General features: G+C 43.1%; 1 protein-coding gene across 1 annotated transcript; it reads left to right on the top strand.

Moving 5' to 3' along the window:
• Window positions 1-1440: 1440 nt before the first annotated feature.
• Window positions 1441-15831, top strand: rhobtb4 (Rho related BTB domain containing 4). The gene is made up of 10 exons (XM_019894612.1): window positions 1441-1642; window positions 1768-1871; window positions 4395-4580; window positions 4734-5553; window positions 6093-6312; window positions 7158-7276; window positions 9665-9815; window positions 9907-9995; window positions 10094-10199; window positions 10762-15831. The coding sequence occupies exons 1-10, from the start codon at window positions 1451-1453 to the stop codon at window positions 10938-10940; spliced, it is 2166 nt and encodes a 721-aa protein (XP_019750171.1). The 5' UTR covers window positions 1441-1450; the 3' UTR covers window positions 10941-15831.
• The last annotated feature ends 6516 nt before the right edge of the window (window positions 15832-22347 follow it).

Raw genomic sequence — 22347 nt, 5'->3', positions numbered from 1 at the left:
TGGCGGAACGGTCGTGGAGTGTCAAGCAGGTTGGAGATGTGTGACGACACAAAGTGCAGGTCAGGGCTTCTGGTGTGGCTCATGTCGTGAATGGATGCCATTTTTAGCCGATCGTAACTAAAGACAAGCACGTCAATGGAATACCAAGCAGCGGCCTTTTATGAATGTTTCATAGGTTCTATTTGTGAGTCCCCCCCGAGTGGTTGTTTGAAAAAGTTTCAGGGATTGTTGGATCGGTAAAACTCTGTGCGGGGGATGGTTATGCAACAGAGAAGATTCTACAAGGGCTGTGTGTACAAAATTGGCATTCAAATATTTGCTTTGTGGCTTGGCAAAGGAGAAATGGCCACGGTGTCTTCAGAAAAATTATTTTGAAAGTGAGTCCCGAGAGCAACTGATCTGCTTTGTTTGCCTGGTTTGTTGACGGTTAGTCAAGATCGAGATCAGCAAGCATTTGGGCAAAATGGCAGACACTTACCGGGAGGAAAGTAAGCGCCGGTAGTTCTTTTGGCCATTGTTCACTGTGTGCAAGAGAAGAGTGGAACCTGTCGATTCACACGATAACCTCAAGACCCGCCTCTTTTTATACATTATCCAATCACAGTGGCCATCGCCTTTCTTCCCTTGGGGTCACTGTGAGCTGATTTGTGCATTATCGCCGACAACTGGGCTGAAATGTGAAAGAGAAGTTTCACAGCACAAAAAAAAAACGTTTAATTATATATCTTTGATGGAAAAAAACATCAGCAAATTCATTGGTTGCTATATATGAAAAGTGCACTCATGCTTTCTCATATTAGGGACATTATACATCTAAGGGTGGGGTCAAGCCCTGAAAGGTAACTGAAACATTAGAAATGTACCACAAAAAATCCACCATGGACTAAAACCCCAATTTTAAACATATCGTCAAATTAATATGGTCTCGACCTTCACTATATTTTGAGCATTATTATATTCTCTTACCTCGCCGTTCGCTTCGCTCAGAGCCATCTTCTACATTTGTACCTCTGTATCCGGTACGATTCTAAAACATGCTGTCCAGCATGCGCAAGGTGACGAGAAATGAGGTTAGATATGCAAGGTGATCAAAGGACAGCGCGCTCGGACGACGTCATCTCTCTTTTTCTCTGTCCTTCTCTGGCTACTGTTACAGAAATAGCTCTGCATTCCCTCCATGTGTTCTAGAGAGGAGTTGGCAGAGTCCTCCAAATACTGGTCAGTGACGCTCAGAGTCTTGACAAAGCCTCCCTAGCTTGGCTCGCATCTAGAAGCCACTGTCCCTACATGCCAAGAGCCTCGACTGTCCCAATGATGACTCATTCCCCTTTTGGAAGCCTTATCAATAGAATTCTCTTTAAAAAAAAACATTTTTTAATATGGTATATGTAGAATCTACATGGAAACTGACCTTTTGCCCTTCTTTCGCCTTCTCCCCAGGGCCCTCTCCATGGATATAGACACAGACTATGAGCGGCCCAATGTGGAGACGATTAAATGCGTGGTGGTCGGGGACAATGCAGTGGGCAAAACCAGGCTCATATGTGCCCGGGCTTGCAATGCCACCCTCACACAGTATCAGCTGCTCGCCACCCACGTGCCAACAGTTTGGGCCATCGACCAGTATCGTGTATGCCAGGAGGTGGGCACACGCATACACAAGACACGCAGGATCAAGTGTGGAGGAAATGAATGCAAGAAAAAGTTGCGCCGAAGAAAGTCACATGGTGTTGAGGCTTGTTCTGCACGTTTGCCATTATGCTACAGGTGTTAGAGAGATCTCGTGATGTTGTGGATGAGGTCAGCGTGTCCCTGAGGCTCTGGGACACATTCGGGGATCATCACAAGGACAGAAGATTCGCCTATGGCAGGTGAGACCAAAAACACGCACACACACACACACACACACACACACACACACACACACACACACACACACACACACACACGCCTACTCTGTTCCGACAAGCCGAAAGGGAATTCACATTAGTGTTGTTGACATCATTGTGACATAACTCAACAGTCAATCCAACGCCAACAGGGTCAGAGAATTGACAAGGTATTTTCTCTGTGACCCAAGCACCAGAACTCTGCCCTCCGGCTGTTCCGCCCATCGTCCAGCAGACATGATTGGATCATGGCTTGATCCTCTTACTCGGCATGCCGGGATCAAAGCTGCATTATTGGCATGAAATGCAAAAGCCATTCTGCACAACCGGCAAAGAGAATGTCAAATTCCAGCGAGCAATCTTTGATTTGATACACCTTACTGACAACATTGTGCAGCGTTTCACTTTTCGCAACAGCAGGTCGATGGATTTTGCGTCGCCCTGACACCTTTTGGTATAGTCAAGCAACAGGCGTGTGCGTTTGTGCATCTACAGTATTTGTGGCACCGAATGCCTCGCCTCCGTTGTTATTTCATTCTTTTTGAGAGTGTGTTTACTCGGTCCTCTGTCCCTGTTTGTGTTTCCACACCTTCCCTAATGTTCCGGATGCTTTGTCAGCCTGCAGTCAGCTGATAAAGACGCAGCGCCAGCTCAGCTGTTTTTTGCCCGCCTGCCCGCCTGACGTCTGCAGCGGCAGGCATCAACCTCTCCTCCCCCTCCTCCTCCTCCTCCTTCTCCTTCTCCTCTTCCTTTCCTCCGGTCTTTGTCCATTCACTTGTTCATTGCCGCACACGGCACCTGTCCCCGCTCATGAACGCATGACTAAGCTCACGGTCGCACATCATCTTCCGCTCTTTGTTGATACCAAAACTCAAAACATCACATCAAGCATTGTCACATGCCTTGTTAGGCGTGGAAAATTCAGGTTGGGGGTTGGGGGGTGGGGGGGAGCTGGCGAAGCACAATCATATCCTGAAAATAGGCTAAGTCACACTTAACCTTAGCCTCAACTATATTTTTGTAATTTCAATCTGCACCGATATAATTAAGAAAGAAAATGTTTCTCCTGCTAATTAAAGTGATTTCTAAAGAAGCATTGTTCTTGCAAGCTGATTTAGAAGCGTGCCTTTTCTGTGCTACATGGAGGGGTATTATGTCACAGTAGACTAGTACACATATTACATTTCTCTTTAGAAAAATCGGAATTATTATTGGACATGTTGTACGTGCCAGTGTGTGTGTGTGTGTGTGTGTGTGTGTGTGTGTGTGTGTGTGTGTGTGTGTGTGTGTGTGTGTGTGTGTGTGTGTGTGTGTGTGTGTGTCCTTACATAATCGGGACACTGGTGACCTTTGTAGTGTGGATGCACCACATAAACACATGCAATGCTGACAGGCCCATTTATGTCACATAATAGCCGGCGGTCGATTATTAACCATAACGTGGTCTTTAAATCCACTCAAAGCATTCCCATTATTCTTGAAAAGTCACAACCCAAATAGACACACCGTGCAAAACATTCATCATCAAAGATCAGCATAGCTGAGCGTGATTTTATGAAACAAACGTGTCTTATTGGAGCCACAATTCCTCACTACAGCCACCACTCTAGTGTAGTCGGACGGCAATGCGGTGATCCTGTTATTATACAAATCCAATCCGAGGTGGTAAGACTTGGCTGCTTGTCCGTGTGTGATGTAATGGCTTGCTAGTGTATTGTATGTCAAAGGGAAAATGAGCTTAGGTGAGATTGCAGTGGGGAAAGGTAAAAATAAAACAAAAACAAAACAAAAAAAAACTATCAAAACTGTTTCAGGTCTCATTTTTCTGGTATCTCCTTGTTGATGTTCACTTGACTGCCTGTGAACATGTTTTGATGCAAACTCACCTCAAAGAATGTCAATAAAAATACCTGTTTACATGTGGCCAAGGCCTGAAACACACCGAGGTACACTCGATGAATGGGAAAAAAACAAAACAATTGTGTATATAATGAAATCCAAGTGAGTAGCCTTTTCTAGTAATTGCAGATGTTTCTCTGTCAGTCTTGTCATGTATTACTAAATGATCTAAGTCACTGACACACAACTCTCTTAAACATTACCAAGAAGTCCAAACAGAACCACTTTTTTTTTCCCAGATTAACCGCAGATGGTTGTGTGTGTGTGTGTGTGTGTGTGTGTGTGTGTGTGTGTGTGTGTGTGTGTGTGTGTGTGTGATGGTGTGCAAATTTGTGTCTGTACATATTTATCCTTTGTCACTATTAGCCTTCTTTTGAAGTGCTTTAAGAGCGAATACAAATAGTCACCAACCGTCGGGTTGTGTATACACACGCGCACCCACGTTGCAGCGTCATTTACCAATAATGCCTTTGTTAATACAAAGTGACAATGTACAGCTCTCCCTTCAAAAGCCTGTCTGTCATCATCTCTCCTGTCTTATCTCTGATCCCAGTTCAGTTTAAGCAGATGGAGCAACGGCTGTTTATCTTCCTTCCTGATTTCCAGGTCGGATGTGGTGGTGCTTTGCTTCTCTCTGGCTAATCCCAATTCCCTGCGCCATGTCCGCACCATGTGGTTTCCGGAGATCAAGCACTTCTGTCCACGGACGCCCATCATCCTGGTTGGTTGCCAGCTGGATCTCCGCTACGCTGACCTGGATGCAGTTAATCGTGCACGCCGACCCCTCGCCAAGTGAGAAGCCTTCCGTATCCGTCCTTAATGGACAGATTTTGATCCGAGTTTAACTTTTTTTAGGTCTTTTTAGTGGTTTTAGGGGCGTAATCCCGCCGTCATTCACATTGCATCACTAGCCTGAATACCGTCGTGATCTCTTCCAACCCACAGACCCATCAAACCGACAGATATCCTGCCTCCCGAGAGAGGCCACGAGGTGGCGAAGGAGCTCGGGATACCCTACTACGAGACGAGCATCGTCGCCCAGTTTGGAGTCAAGGATGTTTTTGACAATGCCATTCGAGCCGCCCTCATCTCCCGCCGTCACCTGCAGTTCTGGAAATCCCACCTGAAAAAAGTCCAAAGGCCACTTCTCCAGGCGCCCTTTCTGCCTCCTCGCCCGCCACGCCCCATAGTGGGAATTCCAGACCCCCCTCCCTCCGACGGTGAGGGCCCCGACTCCCTCTTCTGCCACCCACTCTGTGCAGATGTTGTTTTTCTGCTGCAGGGCGGCTCCACTCGTGTTTTCGCACACAAAGTATATCTGGCTACTTCCTGCTCCAAATTCTATGACCTCTTCACCCTTGAACTCGATGCATCCTGCACGGCTCCACAAGGGGAGCAGGACAAAAGCAAGGAAAGCTCGGACAGTGGGGAGGATGACGAGCTGAGCAGACGAGGAGCCAAGGAGCAAGCCGGGCGCACTAAGAGCCTAGACATTGATAAAGACGGGGTCGACGGTGGCGTGCGGGGTCTGAATCGACCCCCGCTGCTCCAGCGCGGCTCGTTACGGACTTCCCAGAGTGATAATGCACTCCCCTCTCGAGCCCAATACTCTCTGGGAACTCCTGTGAGTGGCCGGGCGCTTTCGGGATGGGGAAGAGGGTTCTTGAGTGTTTGTCTGGAGCATGTTGATGACCCCATGACTGGACGACCACGACTAATGACTGTGGTCATCATGGATGCGCTCATACAAGAGGAACCATTCAAGGTGATGGACTTCAAATTCACTTTATGGGCATTGAACGCCGACCTATAGTATTTACTTGCATTTAGCCTTAGTCCACATTCAGTCGCCAGAGAGGGCAAATCCAGGTCCAGAAAGTAAAAAAAACCCTGCCACAATTTGGCTGTAGCCACAGATACTGCTTCTCAACTGGGAGGTAAATCTAATGCTAAATTTTAGTGGGGTTTTTCCACTTAAAAAAATGATGTGTTCAATTTATTCAGTTTTATTTCGTGGATGCATGAAATAAAATCATCTGGAGCCAGATCATTTTTTAAAGTAGTCTACACATCTACTTATTTTTTTACATTTCTTTTTTTAATTTAAATCTAGATTAATCTTTTGTGTGCAGCCACTTGGCATAATAATGTGAGTAAATTCAACATGCCATTTTTTTTCAGTGTAGTTCCCGGACCTGAATTTGCCACCTCTGTCAGTAGAACTTCATTTAGTTTGTCGAACGCAAGGCTTCAGTCTTGGCACTGCCTGAGATGCATTTATTTGACCCGCTGCTCTCGTTCCAGGCCGTGCTGCAGTACTTGTACACTGGCAGCTTGGATGAAGGTCGAGGAGACCTGATGCAGGTGGCCACCATCGCTGAGCTCCTCGAGGTGTTTGACCTGCGGATGATGGTGGCCAATGTTCTCAACAGGGAGAGTTTCATGAACCAGGAGATAACCAAGGCGTTCCACGTCCGCAGAGCCAACCGCATCAAGGAGTGTCTTAACAAAGGCACCTTTGCTGGTAATCTTCTGTGCTCGCTAAACCTTCAGAAGCACTGGTGACATCGCAGATGTGTTTTCCATGTATGCATCCGTTACTGTTGGGGAGTGAAACTTGCAAAAGTGAACTGCAAGCATTGTCTTTGAGTCTCCAACGATGTACATTAAAGTGTACATTTGCTATCACTGTATATTCGACATTGTATTTCTACAAGAGAATATGCATTTTGTATTTGCTGGTTTCCCCGTAAGTGTGTAAGAAGTCATCAAATGACTTGATGACTGACTGACGCTTCACTCTGCTTGGTTGCCCCGTCTCAGTCTTTTCGTGCCGTCTTTGTCTTTGGTGTTGTCTGTCTCCCCCCAAGCCGTTGTGCTAGCATGCTATCACAGCCAACGCCATGCATCTGCTGTGTCTCACTCCTTTGTGTTCATTCTCAGTCGTCGTTATCATCGCAATGAAGGCAGTCTTTCTCATAACGCTAATGAGAGCTTCCCTCACTGAATAATTATTTGGTGAGTTGTTCAAAACGATCTGCTTTGTCTATTTAGAACTGAATCCAAGAGATCAAGGAAATGATACCACAGTTAATAGTTGTTTGGATTAACATCAGCACATGTCCGATACACGGTTTACCCCATTTCCTAAACCTTACGTCGTCCGTTCTCCTTCCCTTGCTCTCAAAAGTTGTTTTGTCCCTCTGTCAATTTACCTTTCTGTTTGTCTACATGTGTCTCTATGTGTCTGTCTGTTTGTGTGTCTTTCTGTCTCTGCCTTTGTCTGCCTCGTCCGTCTTTCCCCTCTCTGTAGCTTGGGCTTCTGTGGCATTCCACGAGATGAATGCTCTTTTCCCACCCCGGTTTTAGATGTGGTGTTTCGGCTGGACGATGGCTTCCTCCCGGCCCACAAGCCCCTGCTCATCTCCAGCTGTGACTGGATGGCGGCCATGTTCCGTGGCTCGTTCATGGAGAGCTACATTGAGGAGGTGAGGCCCCAACAAGCGTAATGGAGTTGTTTTAGTACGAGGGAACTTTTTCTGACAATGGCAAAAACTGCATGAGTGGCGGGGTGTTTGTATACTCGATTGCAGTGCGCACCAGTTGTTAAGTGACTTGACATTAGTCCCTATCGCCAAATTCACCATAACATAGTGTATGATATCTAGAAAGCTTCATTTAAAAGGATATTTTAAAGCACCGTTGGGTAGCGCGGAGCATTGCGAAGCAAAAGGTGCTCAACATTCTAAATAATAACTCTTACTCTCAACATCTTACCCCGACTTAATGTCAGTGTCAGTCGGGCATCCTCAAAGATCATTTGAGAGTTACCAGAGCACTTTAGAAGATGACTGATGCTGTTGTCATCTCAATATATCGGGACAAAAAGAATGATTATGAAGTTGCTCAAAACCAACTTCGCAAGACTCGTTGCTTTGCATGTGTGATGTTTCCTTCCTTTCAGTGAGAGGAAGTGATCTTGTGGTCACTTGATCCTCCAGAACCAGACCTCTCAATCCTGCAACTCAAAATATGCTATTTTTCAGGGTCTTTGACTTCAGACTGCAAATTTAGACCCTCAAAAAGAGCTTCTTTGATATTTTTTCCACATTATGCCTCTGGGTTTTATTCAATCTCAACCCATACAACGTGAGCGGTTGCAAATATTATTTTGAAGGAAGAGAGTAAATCTATTCTGGGAGCAGCCGCAGTGAGGTTGTTAGTGAAAGTGCATACAAATCAGTAGGTGACATGACAGCAAAGTACACTCAAATTCGAGGGTGGAGCGGAGCATCCCCTCAGGAAAAACTCCTCAACCTGTGAAAGCAGCATGTGATCAGCCAGTGTTGTTCTATTTTCATGTTCATGTCACACTTCCTCCTCTGTATTTTTAGCCTCGCGCATTTCACTGCGTGATATCATGACTTCACGCCATCTGCGCGCAACAGTGTTAATGGATTTACATTCGAAACCAATTAATTGTTGGTGAATGTCTGCAGAAATGAAATGCGACACTTTTAAAGTCTACACACTCATATTCTAATGCCAGGTTTTTATATAAAAGAAAGAGATCAAGATGAATAAAATCTTTTTTTTCCACTGTCAATCTGACCTGTTTATTTTTTTTTCCAGAGAGAGGAAGTAAACAACCTGGCATTCGAAGAGGGGTGTGTAGACTTATGCACAGAAGTTATAAAGTATAGTGTACCCTTTCATCCAGCGGGGTTTTTTATTTTATTTTTTGGTGGACACTTAGATTCCCAGGATTAGGGACCCAGAGCTCCTGTCAATACAGTGCCTACATTTACTAGCCATGAATGTGAGTGCGACCTGTGATTAATGTTCATGAGCCTCAGCTGGGGGCTCCAAGCTCCTGAGACCACCCTGGTCTTGGTGTTGTGACTTTTAGTCATAACGAGAGGTCTTGCCAAGCTGACATTCTCCTAATTGCTTTGAGAAATGAAAGTTGAAGAGGGCCTCAGTAGGTATACTCAGTGGTTTGGTTAGGGCGCAGGTCGCCTCTTTCACCAGGAGATAGTTTCCGGTTGTGTTGCGTACCCGCAGTGGCAGTAATTAAAAAACAGCTTCGCTCATTTGGATTTTTTTGCTTTAATGGGTTCTGAGTGGCACCCAGAAGTCATCAGTAATTAAAAAACAGCTTCGCTCATTTGGATTTTGTACACTGTGTACACTTGCAAGGACGTTGGAAAATATACTGAAGAAGGTGAACACTCCAAAGTGAAATTCAACCAAAAGTTTTTTGAAATAACCCTCAAAAGTCAAAATTTGATTTTTTTTTTTCAAAACTGTTGGTATGTACTCATTCATGTTGTTGTAAGCATGCTAGTCACAAATGTCCTCAAGATTACCATTGTGATGGTGATTCCTGTATCCCTGCATGCTTTTGTATCCCCCCCCCACACACACACACATATTCACACACACACACACACACAACACACACACACACGCACACATACACACACACACACACACACAACACCCTCGATTACCAACCATCAATGCTTCAAACTGAGCTGGGATCAAAGAGAATGGCAGCTAAACCAGAACAGGATGTCCTCTGCCCTTTACCTTCTCCTTTGTTTTGTATTGATAGTCAAGTGCCCTTTACCGTGGGTTGCATGTAGTCACCCTTGTAGATAATTGTGAGAAATATCCAGAGATCTGTTACAGTTAGAGTATTTTGATGGCAGTGGTTTTCAAACTTATTACAGTAAATATACCTCAGAAAATACTAAATATATATTTTTTAAAGGTTTAAAATTCAAATGTATTGTACATTCATAGTGGAAGCAATATTGACATACTGTCTTGCTGCCTCCAACTCACCTTGTATATTTCTCCTCATGATGCAGGTGCCCATCCCGACCACGAGTACCCCGTGTATGCGAGGCGTGTTGGAGTTCTTGTACTGTGCCATGCTGACACCGTGTCCTGATTTGGAGGCCATTGAACTAATAGTGGTGGCCAACCGGCTTTGTTTACCACGCCTGGTCGCCCTCACGGGTAAGGATATTCGGCAGCCATCGTTCAAGGGAGGAGAAGACGAGAGACGGCAAATACTAACGCGCTTATTTATGTGCCTGTGCGTTACCAGAGCAGCACGCTGTTGATGAGCTTCTGCAGTTGGTCGTGAAAGGAGTTGACATCGACGGACACGTCTTGGCCTATTTGGAGCTTGCCCAGGTGTGTTGAATGGAATATTGGAGGGCATTCATGAAGTCAGCTATGGGTTGAGAATGGCTAAAGTTCGCTTTTGTTTCATTTTGTTTCCCCTCTTTCAGTTCCACAATGCCAAGCAGCTATCTGCCTGGTGCCTCCATCACATCTGCACTAACTATAACAGCATATGCCGCAAGTTTCCTAAAGACATGAAGGCCATGTCTCCAGGTAAAGCCACACGTGCTGCCGTTCTTGCCTGAGGATGATCCGTTTGGCAAACAATTGGCCAATTAGCTATTTAGCTATTATGAGTCAGTTGAATTTATAGCCACAAGGCTGGAATTGCACTGCATGGTTCCATATGACATTATTTGGATTTTTTTCTCTCTAGTGGCAGTGTGACTATGGAAAAAAACATGGAGTAAAATCAGATGGTAGATTTTTTTTTTTTTTTTTTTTGCCTCAGCGGAGGTGCAGTGCTCAGGGAGTTAGCAGGGGTCCTGAGCTGCACTGTATTTGTTTGCAGAGTAGCTTGTAACTGGAAAACAAGTAATATGTCATGTTTTACTAGCTGTCCGCGACCCACGCAAAATGGGTACCAACCCACCAGTTAAGAATCGCTGCTCTAAAAAATTGTCAATCATCCATTTCTTCATGATCCATACATAATTATACTGTTACTGTATTCATGGCCTGGGTCAAAATTGAGCTGGAACATCTTGTGCGTTTCTTGGAAAATGAACAGCATGTAAGGGATAACAGGTCAGTCTACCTGTGTGTCAATATGCAGAGAACCAGAAGCATTTTGAGAAGCAGCGCTGGCCCCCCGTTTGGTTCCTGAAGGAGGAGGACCGCTACTTGCGCTCGCAGAAGGAGCGTGAGCACGAGGAGGAGATCTTGCGCAAGCAGCACACCAAGCGAGGCTGGTGCTTCTGGAGACAGCCGTCCTCTTCGCCGCACGTCTCCTAGGCCGCAACAGAAGAGGTCCCAGTTCGACCCCACCTTCCTTCCCCCAAATCTCTCTCTCTTGATGCAAACCTGACTCAGTGGTAAGAGGGAATGTACTGTATTGTGCCTCTTTACAACCGCGAGAGTGCAGTTCTGCCTATGTAATGGCGTCGGTAGGCCCAAGTGCTTCCCTGACCCACGAGTACCCGTGTGGAGCAGCAGCACACTTCCCTGGTCCCCCCCACCCCCCACAAGAGCTTCATCCCGTCCATCTTGTGATTGGACTGGGAGCAAGGGCTGTCAATATCTCCTCGTCACAACCTTCTGTCTTGGTCAGCTCCATTTTGGTTTTAGTTTGACTTGGGGAATCGGTTTTGGGGGTGAGGGGGCAGCTCACTTTTGCCTTTCACTTCTACTATACAGACTGTTAGCGTGCACACACAGACTCTTTGCCCACGATCTACCTTTCTACAACCAGCACTGGATATCCAGGAAGTGACACAATGTAACTAAGTATTTTGATACAAGTCGTGCTTTTTTTTTTTTTTTTTTTTTTGTAAATCCCTTGCACCTTTTTACACGACTCTCATTCGAGGGAGATCAATCGACTTCCTCCGAGGAAGGGTTCATGATTGTCTTGACAGTTGAATTGGACCACATTTTTAAAATTGAGAGCAAACCCTGAAGTTCACAACATCTGGTTTGTCTACAACGTGCACCTTCCACACCCCTCCCCCAAAAATACACAAAAAAACCCCCAAAAAAAAACAAGTTCACCTTGACGACTCGCCGAGCTGCACTTCAGAGACTTTCCAAGTGACCACTCAATTGCGTTGACGGGGATACGGAGCCTTATTTGACGCCTCTTCCTGGAGGAATGACTGATACAGTATTAAACACAAGCATCTGTCACGTCCATCACCGCCTCTCGGCTGCATGGAAGTGTCTCAGCAAGCCTGCCTTTACACCACTGCACCACTGGGGGCAGCACTGCTCAGCCCCCCCCTCGGCACTACACAGTAACACTTTTTATGCCTGTGACTTATACGTTGTTGGCTCTAGTATTGTACAAGGAGTATTACGGCCACATGGACCAAATAATATTCCCACAAAAATTTGAGTAAAGTCGTAGTATTTGCCCACGTAAACATTTTTGCATCTTTGTAAATTTCGAAAAGCTCTACAGTATACGAAACAAATTTTTAAACATCAAATGTCATTTTTAGTCTATTCTGCCGTCCACTTAAAAATGGATAGCGGGCCGCAAATGGCCGCGGACCATTGTTTGGACACCACTGGTCTATTGCTTCACAGAATGTCCTCAAATTGATGCTGGTATCTAAATGAATGTGCATATATGTCGCAACACACTTCAACGTACTTACTGGACATCAAGATGCCAGCAAATCGTACCGAAGAAAAAAACAAAAACAACAACGAAAATTAGTTTTTCAGCAAATGATAGAGGATAAGTTAATAGTGTCAAAATAAATGAGCAAATGCAAAGATCGTGTGGGTTCATTAAATTCTGTTTTCTTTAGATATTTAAAATTCTTTATTAGACTTTTCACCTAATACAGTACGTCTTGCATCGTGCACGCAAATAAAAAACACTTTATTTTCATAATACGGTTTGTCCCAGCATGACACATTTTTTTCTCCTAAAATAGACTTTAATGTTTCTGTCTATCTCAAAATAAAACTTTTTTTCCCTCGTAATATGACGTTCATCCCTACAACGCAACGTTTTATCTCGCAATATTACGACTTTAATCTCATAGTCTCCATTTTGTTTTCAATTTGGCCCGAGTACTCCTTTTGTTGGTATGTACAGTATTGTGAGAATTGTTCAAAGGAAGCAAGAGCACATGCAACACGTTATTCAGTGCATTTATGAACTCTGTTCACCTCACTCTGAATACCAAAGCTGTGATTCTCTTTCTTCCCCACTTTTCTTCACTCCTGCTTCTCTTGCATCCTTGTTGCAAAGACGGCGACGCGGTGGACAAGTGGTTTGTAGTGCGAGGCACGGGATGGTGTATGAATCCCTCCTCCGGATGGGGGGAAAAAAAAATCACTTTGCCTTCCGTTCCCTTTGCTGGAATCCAAAATGGTGCTTAAGACACAATGCAACACACAACCACATTAGTTTTCAGTTTCTAGTGTGTGTCCTCTTCAATGAAAAGTGCAGCAAGTTTCCAACAAGTTCATTTAGTTGTATGTGTTCTTACTCTGTGTTAAAAAAAAAAAAAAAACAAACAAAAAAAAAAGTAATTGATTTTTAGAATGTGTAGCGTTCGGATTTTACGCACGTTGGGAGATTGTCTTCTCCATCCAATGTGTTGGTTTGATGTATACACGCAAGTGTGAGCAAAGGGTGCTCATCTTTGGACTTTCAGTGGTCGCGTGAAGAGAGTTTTGTTTTTTTTTTTCTGGGCTTTAGCTTGGGAAGCGATTTTGATGTGACGGTTTGAGTCACGTGGGTCGCATGTCCCTGTTCTCCACAGGAGCCGCGATAAAAGTCCTGAAATAGAATTTGAATTGGATCTCACGAGAGCCAAGTGAGAACCAAGCAGAGAGTTTTGTGAGGGGAGAGGAGAAAAAAAACAAAAAAAAAAAAAACAGAGTAAAAGGCAAACATTTGCCTTGCACCATTCGCGCTCATCCCAGTTCAGGGCTTTTGGGGAATTTTGAAAGGTGACCAAAAGAGTTTCGAATTGAACAGCTTTTGATGGCTACTTTTTGTCTTATAAATTATTGGTATGGCCCAATTAGCCTCTTCTCTCAATCATGTGCCTTATACCGGACAAAATGAGTCAACATTTGGGTAGCAGGCTATTTCTGTCAATAGGTTGTGGGTCAAACATTAGCCCACAGTAGAATCGCAACTTCGTTTTCCAAGCAGATGCTTTTTGAATTAATCTCTGCGGTGAACTCATGGCCCCAGATTATTGTTTTTATGTGGATTATTTGGATGGAGAAAGATTCACCACATGGACAGAAGGCCATAGAGTGGTTGTGATTAAAAAAAAAAAATCGTGCCAGGCTGATTCCTGAAGTGAATTGATCAGTATATTTTCAATGGTAATCTACACTGTTATTGAATGAAGCCTGTGTTAGGAGGGGGCAGCCACTTCATAGTATCCAATAATGTCACTTTGCAAAGGAAAACATCTCTTTGTTCTTTGTTTTTGTCTGTGACCTTTCTGTGCTTAGCATGACTCGTTCCGGATGTTTGTAGCACACGTTTTTCACTTTGGATTGACCTAAATCAATGACCTTTTTTTACAAGCTCTGACTTTTGTACACTTTCACTCGGCGCACGCACGTTGAAATACGTATTTAACGTTGTCATTAAAAATAATAACATGCAGGGACATTTATAAACACGTTTCAAAAAGTGAGAGGCAATCATCAAAGCAAACGGTGCAGGTGATTTATGATATTCAAAGTTTTCTAAACCAGGGGTGGTCCACGAGAGTAGTTGATCTGGTTCGCTGTCTGATTCCTCAAACACACACACACACACACACAAATAGGAGCTGTTTTTCAAAAGTGTATTCTGGCGTCTGAGCGAAATTCCCTTCACCCCTTTTGTAAAAAGTTGAATGGGAAATACAATTGGATTTGCATGCAGTCAATGATAGTGAAATTGTGGGATCGCATGCATTTTTCTGGGTCTCCTCTCACTTTCCAGGAGTTTTTTTTTCTTGTTTTGTTTTCCATCAGGAACAAACGTCACTTAATTATGCTCATGGGGGGAATGTCTATTCAAATGGCATGAGTGTTAATTGGAGGACAGAAAAAAAACAAACAAAAGTAAAACGTTGTGAGTGTCAAGTCAGCTATCTGACAGGCCAAAGTTACACTGTACACAATGTCATGTCGTTGTCATCGCGGTTTTTACTCTGAGCGCAACCACCTCTTTGTGTGTCTCCGTTCATGTGCCTTGAGTGAAATGTTCACACTTGTAACCCTAGTTTGGGGACCGCTGCTGTACAGGCTGACCACCACTACCATGCTCCACTTCAAGTTAATTAAGCCAAAAAGTAACCCCACGCAGACATAATGTTCGGCAGCTTGGAGTATTTTTCTTTTTTTCTTTTTGCAAAGTAAAGCAGCAGAGAAGACACGAGTTTTTTTTCTTTTCTTGTTGTTGTTGTGTTATCTGCTCGAGTTACGCAACAGTTGAGTCGCGAAGCAACCCTGCACACCAGCAGTTCTCAATTGAGGTCTCTGCACTCCCTATGAGGTGCCTGCACTTTTCTATGATGTAGCCTATAATGACACGTTCTGTGATCAACACGCTCGAGTCTCTATATGACAAGCTTTTGCCATCAGAACTCATTACAGTTTTGACTTTGTCATCCACATTCAGTACAGTATTACCGTATCCCTGCTCCAATCTTCAGATGCGGTGTGACTAATCACGTAGGATTTAAATGCAAACATTTGCTGTGACAACTATGTATAAAACGATGCTTGCTTTAACAAATTCAGATAGTTGTGATCCAAAGTGAAGTCCAGTATTTGGGAAGAACAGTGTCATGTGAGAGCTGCGGAGGATTGGCTGAATAGTATTGTGGTGCACATTTGTTCCCATGTGACTTTTATTAACCTCCACTGCTCATATGTATTCCCATAAAAACAAAGAGCACACGTACCACCTTCACTTATAACTGACTGCTAAGGGCTTTCAAAAAGAAGAAGAAAAAAAGAGTTAATTAAACAATCAGAATGTTTGCTACTGTTTGCAAAGATGTTTTGAAACGGTTTGTTATATATTTTTTTGAACCGCTATGATGGTTTGTTATATTTTTTGAACCGCTATGATTTGTACAAAATTACCTTTTTTTTGGCCATTTCAGTATTTTGATGTTTGACATGGATTTTATTAAAACGGTTAACCTTTTGAACTTGTCTCCTGTGTTATTGGTTCGCTGCATGAATGATCCAACAGTCCATATACTTGTAATGTCTTTTGTAAAAATACAATTATAAATCATATTTTTTTGAGCATCGGAGATCCCTGTTACATGTTATTCGGAAATACACTGCTGTACCCTGAACTGCTTGCCAGCCAATCGCAGGGCACACATAGACCAACAACTGTCTGCGCTCACACTCACACCTGTAGACAATTTAGAGTGTTCCATTAACCCGCCATGCATGTTTTTGGAATGTGGGAGGAAACCGCAGTACCCGGAGAAAACCCACACAGACATGCAAACAGCACACAGGAAGGCGAACCCTGCACCTCTGCACCGTGAGGCCGACGCTCTAACCGGTCGACCGCCCATGTCTCAATTAGGTACATGAAATATTTTTTTCATAAATAAAATATATGATTGGTCAGTCCAAACGTGGGTGTTATTTTTATTCGAATGGCATGTTCATTTAAATGTCATGAGGTATGAGAAATAATACAGTAATTTAAAATAAGCAAAGGACTGTTCTCCCTTTTTGCTCACGCTGCTCCTTCGTCTTAAAATTGTGATGCAGCAGTGCCCTCTAGTGGATAAAACGAGTAATCAAAAAGGACAATTTTAACCTGTTGGGTGTTTTTTTGTTTTGTTTTATTAAAACAAAAATAATACATGGATGCACTCATTTATCAACTGCCACAATAATAGGAACTCTTGCTTTATGACGAGCCGTATTAAAAAAAACTCCCTCTGCAGATCTCTCTCTCTATATGCATATATATTTGCGAGTCTACTTTTAACCAAAATTGGACCAAAATGAGATGAAAACAACATCAAACATCATTTCTAACATTGTAAAAGTGTCCACCAAAAGCCAAAGTCGTATACCAAAGTGTTATGAGTGAGCGAGTCAGCAAAAAAGGTGACTCCCTGAAGTGATGACTCATTGAGCCCAGCGCACGGTGAGCTGGAACCTTTAATCAAGGCGCTCTGTTGAAGGATCAGAAGAAGCCACACGGGGAACCATGGTCGTCATGGTGACGTCTGTAATGTGGTCGATGATCATCCTCTTGAGGCGGCTGAACAAGGGATGGTCGTGGTTACGGGATGTGGAATAGTTGCTGATGTATTCCACGTGCGCAGGTCAGTGAGGCCATGAAGGCAGTACTTAAGAGTTGTGAAGTAGATTTTTCAGGTGTCTGTGCTTCACTTGAGTATTTTTCTGACGACCCAACTACCTTTTGTACCTTTTATTCCCACTTTCATTTCAATACAAGAGTTGAAGAGCTGTAGCTTTTGCAACTCGAATATCTTTATTTCTACTTAAATCTAACGTCATACTTTTGCCAACTTTGCATTGAGGCCACGTGACACATAAATCATTATTTATTCGCTGTTTGTCATCGCCACCTCGGCATCTTTCACGCGTCTCTGTTATGAACATGGACTGGCTGACTCGTGCTTGACAATGTCGGCGGCCTCACGCTCAAGCTTTCCCTGCACACATGTGGTGCTGTGACATCATCACATCTGGCTCTCATTACCAGTGGTTGACTCAGCAGGAGATGAAAACATTTTGACTTTGAGGGCGAAGAACCAAAGAAGGAAAATTCATGATTTGAACATGCATACAAAATTACCAGTCTTCGCTCTTGGGACAGCCGGACACACCTCCTCATCAATTCATGAATCGATTGTGTTTCCCAACTTTTTTGAGCCATTGTTATGGCATTGTTATGTTATCTCAGTTTCGTGAATTATGACTGACAAGAGTTTAGGTTTACATGTCGCGGCGAATTTTGTCCCGATGGGCTTTGCTGTAATTTCATTGTTGATGGTTCTGACAACGTGATGCAGACGAATCTTTGAGAAACTCGGAAGAGGAAATATGAAATTACATTATTTCCATCAGATGACAGCCGGTGGCTTCGCTTCTCCCATTGATATGAATGTCCGTGACAAGAAATACAAGCGAATCTTTGAGAAACTCGGAAGAGGAAATATGAAAATTACATTATTGACAAGAAATACAACATGCCAAAGGCTGATTGCTAGTTTAAGCAGTTTAACAATTACATGTATGCCATCTCCAAAACTGGAGTTGTTAATGCAGGTGCCATGGAAATGCTCATCTGACAAGTGAAGCGATTGTATTCAAAGGAGGGATTAAGTGTTTGCTCTGGGTTCATTAATCCGGTTTCACTGATCTGTCTACAAAATTAACAATACAAATACGCTGGATTGTGTCGTCCTTTACGTGCGTGTATCAATTGGGAAGTTACAGACACACACACACACACACACACACAAACTCATGGCCCGAGGGGAAGATATCTCAAGGTTGTTGTCAAGGCACATAGCTGAACACTCACCTCATCTGGAGGCCTGCTGCGAACGCACACACATTCACACGTGCCGACCCCTCCGTCACTCAAACACACAGACACACACACACACATAGACATGCACACACATTGTGACTCAGTGTATTCGGTTTATTTATGCAGTAGATTTTTCATAAGTCATCATACCATACTATGTAACAGGATAAACTGTGATACCATACATTATTCAAGATTACAATACAATACATCCTGATTTATAGAGTGCTTTCACAACAGCTGCAGCTGTAACAAAGAGCTATTATACCTTAATTTGGTGAATTGGGAGTTTTTGTTAAAGATGACAAAAAGGAATAATCATACTGTAATAAAGACAGGCACCGCATTGAGTCCAAATAAAGCTAGAGCAATGCTACATCCAAGCATCTTGCATATTTTATTGTTGCTGATGATAAATGTGTGAAAAGAGTAACATGGATAACAAAGAGCTAGATGTTCAGGCTTCAAAAGCAGTCATTTACAAATCCGTAACGCCACAAAGGGAAGGTTACATTTATACTAACCACCTCCCACTTAGCCAAGATGAGAGCAGTGATCATTGGGTGCAAGCTGATGGAGACCATATTATTTGTGATGACTCATGACAACAAAAAAAAAAGGCTTCAACACATCATTGACCTTTTCAGCTCCCCCTCGGGTTAAAATCACCTGCCATGCAGCACTCAAGATGCTTTAAGAAAACTTTATTTGCACCAACCCGCCAACTGGTTCACTGAGCGCTTGGGAGTCGGATTTGTCATTTTGAAGTTACAAAGCCTCCAGTCCTAAACTATCGTAGCATATATCCGCTTGAGACAAGTCATTGAATGATCTAAGAGACTTATTGGTGAATGTGCAGTGAATTAAGTGAACTCTAAGAGGCTAGGAGAGGATTTTGCGAGCTAGCGGAGCTCTCGACAAGCTGTCAAGCACAGGCTGTTAGTCTAGACTCTTAGGAAGGCAGGGGGCTGGATGAAGAGCTTGTGGCAATTAGTGAAGGACACATTTCGAGGAAAATGGCTGTTTCAATATACACACACACACACGCACAAGCACACGTGTACAAAGCCCCACTGGACATCCCAGCACATTCCCATATTTTGACCTAATGGTCAATCACTGCCGCACCCTTGCAGAGGAAATGCCAGAGTCCTCTCAAGTGGAGTCCAACAGTGCCGGAGTTCACATGTCCAGATATGGACGAAGAGCCTTGGAGGGGCAGGAGCGCCTTTAATAACAGGAAGTTGTAAGAATAATAGCAGCATGAGGTTGTCACGGAAGCCCCCAAAACTCCAACACCCCCCCTGGCCCTGCAAGCTTGATCCAGAACAGCACAGTGCATGTGGATGTGCCACATTATTTGTTTCATGTGTTCAAGCACCACACAGCTGAGAGGAAGTGAATAAATTTACTGTATGTAACATAGTAGTTTAATTTTTATTGCATGTATGAATACAACACTCTAAATCCTTCCTGTGTGGAGTTTGCATGTTCTCTTCATGCTTGAGTGGCTTTTCTCCCAAACCTGAGAAAGGCTCTTTCTCATTTGTGGCCCTAATGAGGACAAGCTGTGTAAAAAGTGGATGAATGGATAAACATAGTCCTAAGGGCTCTATTTTGTTGGTCATTTAGGAGATGAGCAAAGGCTGGTGGCTTTGCGAAAGGGAGGGCTGCGCCGTTTTGGGAGTTGTCCCAGCTGACTTCAATCATGGCGAATCAAAGTAGCTACTTTTCTTCCTTTTAAATGCTATCATGCGCTTGGGTCTCAACTTGATGGAAGCATTTTTGTGCCGTGAAAAGGGCACTTTGAGTCCACCCCGCCCCTTCTTTGTTTGTGGGCCCACCCATAGCTGTGCCACCCACTGTCGTCCTTTAAAAAATACAATCAATTATTCTGATGCTTGATGTTCACATATTTTTTTGATGAAATAAGTCACGTGACACCAGCTGTCTAAAGTTGCAAACTCACGCAGGGAGTCTTGCACTCAATCGAAAATCAGTACCCGCCAGCATTTCTGCTGTCCTCCCCAAAAATACATTGGCCAAAGTCTTCAAGCTTTGGTTTGTTATTTTAATAGCATTACTCTACTTCTATGTATGTTTTTTTTTCGCTGTTTGAAAAACACTCGATAGTACAGTGGATGAAAGAAAAAAACATGATTAAATCTCTGCCCACATGCAACACAGTGGTGACGCGCTCCAGACTTATTTGACATTTTCCGTAGGACAATCCTTTTCTTGACTGAAGGTGATGATTACGAAAACGTTCATTAACCTAACTCAAAATTAGGCACATCTGCAAAAATGAATAAGGCCCAAACCAAGATTTGTGTCCAAAATTGAGCCTATACAAAAATAAGAATGGTCAGTTTTGATTGACACAGCACCATAGTGAGATGTGAGATGATGTGGTCATTGCCAATTGTATGAATTTTAGCAAACTGTTATAGCCTGTTATCACATGGCTATAAAATCAAAACTGTCATTTGAATCCCTGACTTTTGTCCCAGATTGTACAAGAATGATCTCAAGAAAGTTACAGAGGTCATGAGGCTACTTCATAATCCACAAGGCGCACGTACAGGCCCATTCAGAGTTCCGACAGTAGTGTGTATGGTTGTGTGTTTGCTTTACTTTGTCCAGAGTTCAGTCTTTGTGCTCAAGATGTCTGAGCATCAATTCATGGCAATGTTTGTGTGAGATTGTGCACGCAGTTTTCCTATGCATGCGTCACAATCAGACAGCCATACAACCTCCCTTTGCGCTTTGTGTTATGCCACAAAAGGCTCCTTCATACTCGGTTCCCATGAAATTGCTCCTTCTTTTGCAGTAAATGGCTTCATTTGGGCACGTGTGTGGAGTTGCTGTGGTGGTTTGGGGTAAAAAAAAAAAAGCCAGGAAAAGATTGGCAGTTCAAAGACCTCACATTGCCACCATCCGCCTCTTAAACCACATTATTATTTCATGTGGCAGAATTTTTAGACAACTTGATTTAACAAGGCATCACTTAAAATGCTGAGAAAAGAAAAACATTTGATTTGATTGATTGATTCTTAACTTGACTTGAAACTTGGTACTCACTAATTATTTTTTTTTGCGAAATGTAAACTATTAATGAAAAAAAAAAGAATAGAATGTGGTAAAACCCCATACAGGACAAGAAAAAAAAATCCACTCATTAGCTTTCTATTCTTGCAATGCTCAGTGCTTAACTGTCAAGTTTAAAAATGTTATGAGAACATGATAAGTTTCACATTTAAGAGTTTGACTTCCTCATTCGAAGTGAAAAGACATTCCTTTTTAGTTTAGATCACTAGCGGAGACTAATGTCGGCTCGTGTCTTTTTAAAATTATATATTTTTTCACACTTTGCCCCATTATTATTATTATCATTATTATAGTTAGCTTCAGTATTACAGAAGAGCAGTGATGTTACGTACTGTAGCAAGTTTGATTTATAAGACACAAGCTAATGACTTGAACGAAAGGAATTGCTTTGTTTTGTGTCGTCAGAAGTCCCATTCATCACGTTTTAACTTGATAACTTATCACGTTATGTGACATTTTTCATGTTTTAATGTGAAATGTTTCACATTTTTAGGTGGATTTTTTTCAAGTCTCGACGTGAAATTTATTACGATAGAATGTGAACATTTAGCACGTTATAAAGTGATATTCAACTTTTTTTTTCCTGGCGTGGCAGCAATACGCTTCTGTATGCACATTAAAAAGATCGGAAGTCAAACATAAAACACATACAAAATCGCAAGACATTAAAAGCGTTATTAAGTACTCATCCTCAAGGACTGAAAGTAAGTAGGCTACTTGCAAAACAATGGTATCGGTGAGTGCCCGTTTAATTTTTTTGTACCGTTAATTGTTTTATTTATCAGGTAGTCCGTTATTTCCTATTTAGCTTTTGTTGCAAATTTGTACCATTTCAATCGAGAATGCATGCTGACACGGTGCTCAGGTTCAGGTTGGCTGCGAGTGTGCATGGTGCTACCCAGCCAGTGAAGTCATTCCGCTTTCCACTTACTCAACGGGAGGTGGGGCTTTTTTTTGTGTGTGTGTGTGTGTGTGTGTGTGTGTGAGTGTGTGCTGAAAACTTATTCCGCTGCC

This window comes from Hippocampus comes, unplaced genomic scaffold (genome assembly GCF_001891065.2).
Source record: "Hippocampus comes isolate QL1 unplaced genomic scaffold, H_comes_QL1_v1.1 scaffold195, whole genome shotgun sequence".
Taxonomy (NCBI): Eukaryota; Metazoa; Chordata; class Actinopteri; order Syngnathiformes; family Syngnathidae; genus Hippocampus; species Hippocampus comes.
The sequence above is the reverse complement of the archived record's forward strand: the minus strand, read 5'-3'. Positions and strand labels throughout refer to the sequence as shown.

Excerpts from the sequence above, each read along its gene's own strand:
- rhobtb4 (XM_019894612.1), top strand. The coding sequence starts at position 1,451 with ATGGATATAGACACAGACTATGAGCGGCCCAATGTGGAGACGATTAAA. Across the intron at positions 1,872-4,394 it reads AGAAGATTCGCCTATGGCAG|GTCGGATGTGGTGGTGCTTT; the intron begins GTGAGACCAAAA and ends CCTGATTTCCAG. Across the intron at positions 10,200-10,761 it reads CATGAAGGCCATGTCTCCAG|AGAACCAGAAGCATTTTGAG; the intron begins GTAAAGCCACAC and ends GTCAATATGCAG.